This window comes from Empidonax traillii, unplaced genomic scaffold (assembly GCF_003031625.1).
Source record: "Empidonax traillii isolate 1590-97213 ecotype Southwest subspecies unplaced genomic scaffold, ASM303162v1 scaffold1671:size75888, whole genome shotgun sequence".
Lineage (NCBI taxonomy): Eukaryota > Metazoa > Chordata > Aves > Passeriformes > Tyrannidae > Empidonax > Empidonax traillii.
In genome coordinates, this window is record NW_020956864.1 from 32,711 (window position 1) to 41,590 (window position 8,880).

General features: G+C 56.2%; 2 protein-coding genes across 3 annotated transcripts in view; one reads left to right on the forward strand and one right to left on the reverse strand.

The window, feature by feature from the left end:
* Positions 1 to 1,566, forward strand: part of CHAF1A (chromatin assembly factor 1 subunit A) — a 14,298-nt gene extending 12,732 nt beyond the window's left edge. The window contains exon 14 of the mRNA XM_027908280.1: positions 1,042 to 1,566. Within this exon, the coding sequence (XP_027764081.1) occupies positions 1,042 to 1,112 (71 nt within the window). The 3' untranslated portion in view covers positions 1,113 to 1,566. The remainder of the gene's footprint in view (positions 1 to 1,041) is intronic.
* An 847-nt stretch (positions 1,567 to 2,413) lies between these two features.
* On the reverse strand, positions 2,414 to 7,336 carry UBXN6 (UBX domain protein 6). 2 transcript variants are annotated; one of them, XM_027908285.1, is made up of 11 exons: positions 7,139 to 7,336; positions 6,300 to 6,457; positions 5,991 to 6,052; positions 5,755 to 5,874; positions 5,440 to 5,537; positions 5,042 to 5,117; positions 4,868 to 4,952; positions 4,138 to 4,363; positions 3,695 to 3,825; positions 2,992 to 3,137; positions 2,414 to 2,565 (listed from the first exon to the last, which is right to left on the reverse strand). In XM_027908285.1, the coding sequence occupies exons 1-11, from the start codon at positions 7,219 to 7,221 to the stop codon at positions 2,437 to 2,439; spliced, it is 1,314 nt and encodes a 437-aa protein (XP_027764086.1). In that variant the 5' UTR covers positions 7,222 to 7,336; the 3' UTR covers positions 2,414 to 2,436. The 2 variants fall into 2 exon arrangements, with proteins under 2 accessions (XP_027764086.1, XP_027764087.1); XM_027908286.1 differs by lacking the exon at positions 7,139 to 7,336 and adding an exon at positions 6,811 to 6,912.
* Positions 7,337 to 8,880: the final 1,544 nt, after the last annotated feature.

An 8,880-nucleotide genomic window follows, 5' to 3' on the forward strand; every position in this document is an offset into this window, starting at 1 on the left:
ACACCGAGGAAGATGAGGAAGATGATGACTGCATGATTGTGGATGTACAGCCAGCAAAAGGTGGGAATGCTGACACTCCCCCCAGGGAGAGCACGGCAGAGCAGGGACAGCGGGCACCTGAACTTGGGTTTTTCTGCCCCTTTTTTCACCATTCCTTGAGCTCTTCTCTCTCTCCAGCTTTTATCCTAAACACTTCTCTGCTTGTTATCATTTTTTTTTTCTGGGTGCTTCTTTGCTATTTCTGGTCTCCTCTAACCTGCTCCTGCCTTTTCTTTCCCTCCTCCTCCTCCTCCTCCCTCCTAAATAGCACGAAAACACTTGTGACTAGCACTTGGCTGCCAGTGTTACCTGTTTATTTCTGGGAAGTAAAAAAAAAAAAAAAATAAAAAGGGGAGCATTAAGGGTTTGTAGCCAGCAGATCCATTAATTATTGGGGAATGCTGCTGCTCCCTGGGGTGCTCAGAGGTTTTGTGTCAGGCAGCTCCTCCTCCAGAGCACGGGAATTCTGGAGGGTCTGAGCCATCCCAGGCGGATCTGGGCGCTCTCCTGTCTCTCTGGAGCTGCTGCTCCATCCTCTCCCACCACCTCCCAAAAGAAAAAAAAAACAACCACCTGCTTGACAAGCAGCTTGGCTTTAATCTCTAAGCTGCTTTTGCTTCATTACCAGGGCTCTGAGAGATGAAAAAACCTCGCCTCAGGTTTGTCACCCCCTTGTTCTGGAGGTGCCGTTCAGCAGCTTCCCCTCCCTCGGGCTCTGCTGACACAAACTGCAGCCGTGCTGGTTTAGCTCTGCCCGACTCAAAAGGCACTGAAAAGATTATGAAAATCCCTTTTTTTTTTTAGTGGTTGAAGTGATTTGTCTTTATTGTTTCATTTTTTTTTATTCTGGGTGGGTGATAATAAATACAAAATCAACATTTAAAGCCGGTTTTGGAGCAAGGGGTGAGAAGGAGGAAGCTGCGACAAAACAGGGAGTAGATAAATTCTGCTGGATTAACGAGGTTATTTAACAACAAACCCAACGTGTTTTGTCCTTTGCAGACTCTACAGCTTCGGAACCCAGTGGTACAAGAGCTGCTCCCCAGGACACCAGCCCACCTAATGCAGTTTGAGACTCAAAATGCCTACTAACTCCTCTGTATGTATGTAGAATGAGTTAGAAAACTTTAAACCCTGTGTATCTTCGCCCAAGATACTTGAAAGTATTCCACATTTCTTGTAAAGAGAAGACAGCACTTTGTTCTGCTTCAGCCCAGATGGAAGCTTAAATTTTTATTTTTTTTTTTTTTTTTAGTTCTAGCTTTTTAGCTTGTTTTTTTTAATTAAAAAAAAACACAAACAAAAACAAAAAAACTGCATATTAATCTGACCTTAATAAAGCATTATTGAAATTTTGATACTTCTTTGTAATGGAAGGTATCTAAGTTATCTCTAAGAGTAGCTGAGGGATTTTTGGGATAAGCTTATTGTGATGCCACGGGGTGGGGGGAATGACTGTTCATAATGTTGTACAGCGTGGCCTTGGGTATGAAATGATGTACAATTATATATGGATTTATGCTCTTGTACCATCCTGTCTGTGGTTTTGCTTGCTACAGAGAACAGCACATTTGGAAAGAGGAGGTGGGGAAAAAAAAAAAAAAAGGTATCTTGTTGCTCTTATTTTGGAATTAATTACAGGTCAGGGGGAGATTCTCAGTCCCCTTGTTTACATCAGAGCTTGTCTCTGGCCCACGGGAAAACATGAAGGTTGAGGTATAAAGGACTAAAGGGGCATTAAACTTGATGGGATAGGGAACAAAGTGCGGTTTTCTGGGATTTTTTGGTTATTAATTAGGCCCTTAAAAAGGGGGTTCATGTCCCCAGTGGGCACCACCAGCAGCCGGAACCTGCTGTCAGTCTCTGGGTCTGCCAAGGGAAAAAGGGGGGGGTCAGGCTGCCCCAGTAAACACCAGTGCCAGCCCCAGCCCTGACTGGTTTGGCATTCCCAACCCCTCACAGTGCAATTCAAATCACTTGGAGCAGAACTGAGTCCTTAAATAATTCCATTTAATCAGACTTAAGTGTCACCTTACCCCGCTAAACTCCCTCCCGTGGGAGTTCCAGTGCACACAGAAGCAAAAGGGGCAGCTGAGTTCTAAACCCAGCCCCACCCCCCTGAGCTCAGGATGGTGATCCAGCCTAGCAGCACTAATCCCTGCTCCACCACTGCCTTGGGAACACCCTCCTGGAATGTGGTGCTTAAAAGCCCCCCTGGGAGCAGCCCAGGAAGTGCCTCCCTGGGCGAGGCTGCGGCTCCTGGAGCTGCGTGGGGACAGAGTGCAGGGTCTGCACGGCCCCCCCCCACCGTCCCCTGTGAGGGCACACAGCTGGCAGCTGTTTGGGAAGGGAGGGAAGAGTCTAAACCAGCAGCACTGAACCCACTGCCCTTTTATTTCAGGGGAGGGTCTCCACCCTGGCCAGGAGCTCCGGCCTCAGGGGGCTGCGGGGCTGTTCCTCTCCTGCTGCCTCGATGTCTGCCATGACTGCTGCGTCCCAGGACAGGCTCAGGAGGGCTGAGGGCACCTGCCACAGGAGAGGCATGTTAGTGAGCTGGAAAATCAGGGAATGCTTTGGGTTGGAAGGGACTTGAGAGTTCAGCTTGCTTCACCCACACCCCCCCCCCCCACCTCCCACCAGACCAGGTTGCTCCACCCTGGCCTTGGGCACTTCCAGGGATGGTGCATCCACCGTTTCTCTGAGCTTGTCAGAGCTCCAGGAGGGAGATCCCTGCAGTTCCCTCCAGACTCTGAAACCTCCAAGCAGTTTCTTGTTTGCTTGTGCTTAAAACGAGGGGCCAGGGCACAACCCCAAGCTCTGAGACTGTAATGGAAGGTGCTCCCTAAAATGTAAGTTCTCCCTAAAAGCAGCTGAGGGATTTTGGAACAAGCTTACTGGGGGACTCTGTGGAAGGTACCAACTCTCACTGGCTTTTTTTTTTTTTCCACTCACCAGCCCACATTCATTGAAGGCCAAGTTCTCATCAGTGAGTTTGAGACCTCCAGGCCCCAGCAGCTCAAAGGGCAGCCAGTCATCTCTGAGTGCTTCCCTCACGAAGCTGTAGAGCACAGACACGGCTTCTCGGGCATAAAACGTCCCTGCCACGAGAGAAACGAGGTGAGGGAGTGTGGCCTTTCCCAAAAATCCAACCTTTTGTGGCCCCTTCTGACTGTCTCAACGACTTCAGTGCCACGCAGCCAGGCTGATTTAACCCAAAATGCATGAAAGCAGAGTGCCCAAAGAAAGTTCTCAAATTGTTGCAAGCCCCTGCCAGGCTGTGACAAAGAGCTGGGAAAGCCTGAAGTGATTTCCAGAGTTCTGCTGGAAGATTGGAAGGGGATTTATGCCATTGTACAGCCTGACACCACACAGGGCAACCTCCTGCTGGTTCCTGTGATGCGCTGGTCTAATGAGTCCAGCTCGTTCCCAGAGGTTTGGGAAGAGGAGACTTTAATTAATGATGCCTTGGGATTCTTCCCCACCCTTAAAATCCCACCCCTGAAATGGAGATGGGAATTCTTGGGGAAACATCCCACTCTGGTTTGGTGTTTTATTCTACGAGCTGTGTTAATATTCAGCTTTTTGTCCTCCAGGCACCCTCAGAAGGTGCCCAAAGGCAGGATGAGGAGGGTGAGGAGCCTTTTTTTTTTTTTACCTTGGAGGATGTATCCGTCAGGAAAGCGCACTCGGAGCAGGGTGTAGTTGTACTTCCTCATCTCCTTCTGCTCCTCCTTCTCCCTCATGGCTCTTGTCCTCAGCATCAACGACTTCTCCACCGCCTCTGTCCTGCGGGGAGAGACCCTTTCAGGCACCAGGGACGGGGTCAAACCGGGACAGCAGGGACTGGCTGGCATCCCCTGGCCCCTCCTGCTGCTCCAGCCCCTCAGGAAAAACCCAGGACCACACCAGTGCCACGGTCTGGGGGACAAGGTGGTGCTGGGTCACGGGTTGGACTGGACGATCTCAGAGGTCTTTTCCAACCTGGCTGATTCTGTGGGACAAAACCCTGGCTGGCACCCCCTGGTCTCTCCTCCTGCTGCTCCAGGCCCTCAGGAGAGGGACAACCCCCTGGCCCCTCCTCCTGTTCCCCCCCCTCACCGCAGCCGCTGCTCCCTGCGGATCTCGTCGGCGCTGAGGTTGTAGAAGTCGTCGGGCAGCTCGAACCTGGCGGCCGCGGGGGAGGGCTGGAACACGCGGGGCTGCCGGTCCAGCCGCGCCCGCACGGGCTCCGAGCTCAGCAGCTGCTCCTTGCGGTCCTTGAGGTCCTCCAGCCGCGCCAGCACCTCCTCCTTGAGCACGTAGAACTGCTCCTCCTCGGGGCCATCTGCAACCACGCGGGCAGGGGGGCTGTGCCCGGATCCCCCCTGGCTGCAAAGCCTGGCCCCTAAACGCCCTGCTAACCCCAGGACCTGCCAGCTCTGCTCCCTGAAAATCCTTTTTTCCTGGAAACCCCCTTCCCCTAGAAACCCTGCTCCCAGCAAACCCCACTCCCCTGGAAACTCCATTCCCTGCAAACCCCGATACCTGAAAACCTCGTTCCCCTGAAAACCCCGTTCCCCCCCCAGTCCTTCCAAACCCCACTCCCAGCAAACCCCAATTCCTGCAAACCCTATTCCCCTGAAAACCCCATTCCCTGCAAACCCAGTTCCCCTGAAAACCCCACTCCCCACAAACCCCATTTCCCTGCAAACCCCACTCCCTTTTGAGGCTCTCTGTCTTTCCAGGAACGATGTAGGAAACAGAAGGGGAAGGATCTTTAGAAAACATCGTGTCTTGCCAGAGAACCCCCCCCCCCAAAACCCCACATCAACACTCTGGCCTTCCTTGCCTTGCCCTGGAACAGGCAGCGTTTTCGTCTCAAACCCCACAGCCTGGAAAAACTTGTGTGCCCCTTCCAAGCAGCTTATCCTTTCCTGGAAGGAAAGGACAGGATTTAGATGGAGTTTGCTCCAAGCAAAGGAAACTTTCCGAAGCCGGGCAGCTGCAGGAGCCCCGAGCTCACCTGAAACACCTTGTTCTGCAGTTTGATTTTCTGGTATTTCTCCTCCTCTGGATGGAGGTAGATGTTGTCCAGGTACCTGCAGGAAGAGGGAGGCACTGCGTGGAGCAAAGCAGGACATGATCTTCCAAGTTGGAACAGGAAACGGAGACCTCAGAGTATTTCTCGCAGAGAAAAGAGGTGAGTAAAATATATCAGCGTTTCCAAATCTCCTGGCTTGGTGGCCCAACCCCTTCATTTTAAAACACCTCCAGGATGCTGAAATCGGGTCATCTGGCAATTCAGGTGTTTCTTCCCCCCCTCAAAAAATCCCCACTTTTCCTGGAGCACAGCAAGAAAACCCACCTGGGAAAGGGCCGAGCCCCCCGTGCCCTCAGTCCCACTAAGGCAGCCCCGCTCACTTGGCCATGGTCTCCACGCCCACCCGGACCTTCTCCCGGTCCTTGTTGAAGGTGTGGATCTCCATGATGGAAGCAGCCACTGGATCCACGGAGAAATACTGGGGGAGAAGGAGAGGAGCTGGTCAGGGAGGAGCTGAGCCCAACTCAGCACCACATTTTGTTCCTCCCCACCGTGGGATAAAACACCCCTAAAGGCAGTTCAACAGGTAAAGTTAAATTGTCCTGGGGGAGATTTTACAGGGAGAAGGTTGGAGAGGTCACTGCAGGGGACACAAAAGGAGTTAAAGGAGGAGAAGGAGGAAGGAAAACACTCACTGCCTGGATGGCTTCCCGTAGATGCTTTTCTTTCTGGTCTTTCCTCACCACGGCACCGGTCAAGGGGCAGATAAAATAGACCCCTGAGACAGAGGGAGCAGCTGCCCCTTCCTCCTGCTCCTGAAGGAGGGAAAACCAGGCATCAAACTGAGCTTGGCTCGGGTTTGCCTGTTGTTTAACACCCTGGCTGATCCCCACGGGGCAGGCAGAGCAGGGAAGGGCAGCACCTCCCTCACCTTCTCCTCCTCGGGGAGCCCCTTCTCGCTGGCAGCTGCCTCGGCCATCAGCTCTCTCCTCACTAGGAGACACAAAACCCTGGTTACAGCACGGGCTCAGCACATTCCAGAGGCTTTGGGACAGCACAGGGGAGGGGAACACCTGGGGAAGGGAACAACACCTGCCCAGGTGTTGTGTCCCAGCCCAAGGGTGACTGTGACCCTGACCCCATTCCCATTGCGCTCAAGCAGCTCCCAGTGTCCCACCCTGGCAGTTTTCCACCCGGGACCGCCGTCCCCGGGCTCTGCTGGAGCTCCAGCCATTCCTACCCTGGTTCTTGATGGTTTCCTGGGAGCAGGAAGGCGCCTTTCCCTTAGGCTTCAGCTCGAGCCGGGCCAGCGCCGCGGCCGCCGCCATCTGAGCCTCGTCCGTCGGGGCCTGGCGGGGCTTGGGGGCTGCCTCGGCTTTGGGCTTCTCCCTGGGGGCCCTGGGAGGGGGGACACGGGCTTGGTGACCCCCCTCTTGGGATTAATTAGGGTGTGGGTTATGGGGGGGTTAATCAAGGGGACAGGGGGACACCCCTTCTTGCACAGGGATACCCCCCCCAAAAGGAACAGGACGCCCCACGGCCCAGCCCGGGGGGGGGTTCATTTAGAGGTTAGGGGTTAATTAGGTGGGTTAATTAGAAGGGTAGGGTCTCGTTTTGGGGAGGGAGGGGATGTGCACAACACATCCTCTTCGAAGCAGGGGCTCCAAAATTAATAACACCCCCTTTTTCCCCCAGGGTAAGGGGGAATGACCCAAACCGGGGATAACGACCCAAACCCCAAGGCAAACAACCCAAACCGGAGGATAACGACCCAAAACCGGGGATAACGACCCAAACCCGGGGATAACGACACAAGCCGGGGGAAAACCGACCCAAATCGGAGGATAACGACCCAAACGGGGGGTAACGACCCAAACGGGGGGGAAACGACCCAAAGCCGGGAATAACGACCCCAAAACCGGAGGGAAACGACCCAAACCCGTCCCCACGGAGCGGGGACACCGCTGTCCCCCGGGGGATGCGCCGGGGTCGGTCCCGGTGTGCCCCCCGTTCCCTCTGGGAGGCCCGGGGGGTCCCGGGGATGGCTCCCGATCCCCCCTGCACCCCATCCCCCGTTACCGGGACGGCTCCGAGAGCTTCTGCCCGGGCCCCGCCGTCTTGAACTTCAGGTCGGCCTTGATCTCCTGGAAGAACTTGCGCATGGCGGGGCCGGGAACGCCGGGCCGGGGCCGGGCCGGGATCGGGAGCACCGGGACAGGGACAGGACAGGGATCGGGAGCACCGGGACAGGGATCGGGAGCACCGGGACAGGGATCAGGAGGACCGGGAGCTCCGGGCCAGGGCCGGGCCCCGCCCGCCTTTCCGGCCCGCCCTCACCGTCACCGGAACGGGCCGGGCCGGCCCCGCTCGGGCCCCGGCGGAGGCGAGGATGGAATTCACGGGCCCTCACGGCCCCCAGTGCCCCCGGGAGCAGCCTCGGGCTGATCAATCCAGCCTGAAACGGGCCCTGGATCTGGGACACAGCCTGGGCTAGGGGGGGGTAAAGGACACGGGAGAGGGGGCTCGTGTCCCTCCCACCCCACAAAGCAGGTGGGAGATGGGCCAAGGGGCCCAAAACCTGAGGATGGACAAGCACTCTGCGAGTCAGGCTGTTCCACGAGGTTTAATTCCACAGCACAACTACTCCTCCTGGGACATGGGACACGGGACACTGACTGCCGAGGAAGGGGCTGCCATGGGGCAGGATCGGGTGGACCCCCCACCCCAAATGGGGGGGGGGGGGGTCTGTGTTCACCTGGGCAGGGGCAGCTGTGGAACAGCTCCTGGCACTGCTGCTCCGGTGGCATCAGCACAGGGATCAACTGTTGGGACACCACGGTGGCAACCAGGGCCACAAACACGGGGGTGAAGGAACGATCTGCGGTGGAATCGCCAGTGGGGATTCCTGGACTGAGACATGGAGTCACTGGGCCCACAGCACAGGAGACATTGTGGAGAACACAGAGACCCCCGAGAACCGCTGGGATACGGCACAGATGGGATATGGCATAGACTGGATATGGCACAGCTTGGATATGGCACGGCCCAGCAGGAGTGAGGGCTCACCTACTGTGTGAACTCCCAGCAGCCTCCAGACACCCCTCACTCCACGGATTCCATCCGGCAAAGCCCGGTGGAATTTCCTCTCAACACACCCCACGGTCTGTCCCCACGTGGGGGTTGTCCCCACACCTCCCCCAGGGCCATGTTCCCCAAAGGAACAGTTTTCCCCCCGCCGTGACGTGGTTTGATGTTTTGGGTTCTGCTCCTGCCAGGAACAGCCCAGTGTGGGCAGAGCCTGCGTTTCTGTGACCTTGCAGATAACCCAGTTTGGGTTAAACCCGGAGTAAATCCCACCCCAGCCCCCGGGGCAGCTCCTCATGGTTCTTCCTCTGGTTTAGCTGGACTGAGCTCAGGGTTGGACTGGCCCCAGTGCCGAGGGGGTTCAGTCTGGCCAAGGGTGCAAGGAAGGGCTTCAGCTGCATCCCCAGGCTGGGGGGCCCATGGGGGCGGTGGATGGGGCACAGTGGGGGTTTGCCCCCCCCCATAGCCCTGGTCCATCCACTATAGCCCCAAACCCTCTCCCATAGCCCTCTGACACCCCCCAATCCTCATGCCTCCCATAGCCCCTGCCCCCTCCCCACATCCCTGTGACCCCCCGCCCCTGTCTCCCTCCATAAACCCCTGATGCCCTTCATATCCCCGTGATCCCCCCAGCCCTGCCTCTCTCCATAGTCCTGTCCCCATATCCCATATTCCCAAGGCCCTGTGACCCCTCCCAGCCTTGTGACCCCGCCAGTCCTGTCCCCCCCATATCTCCA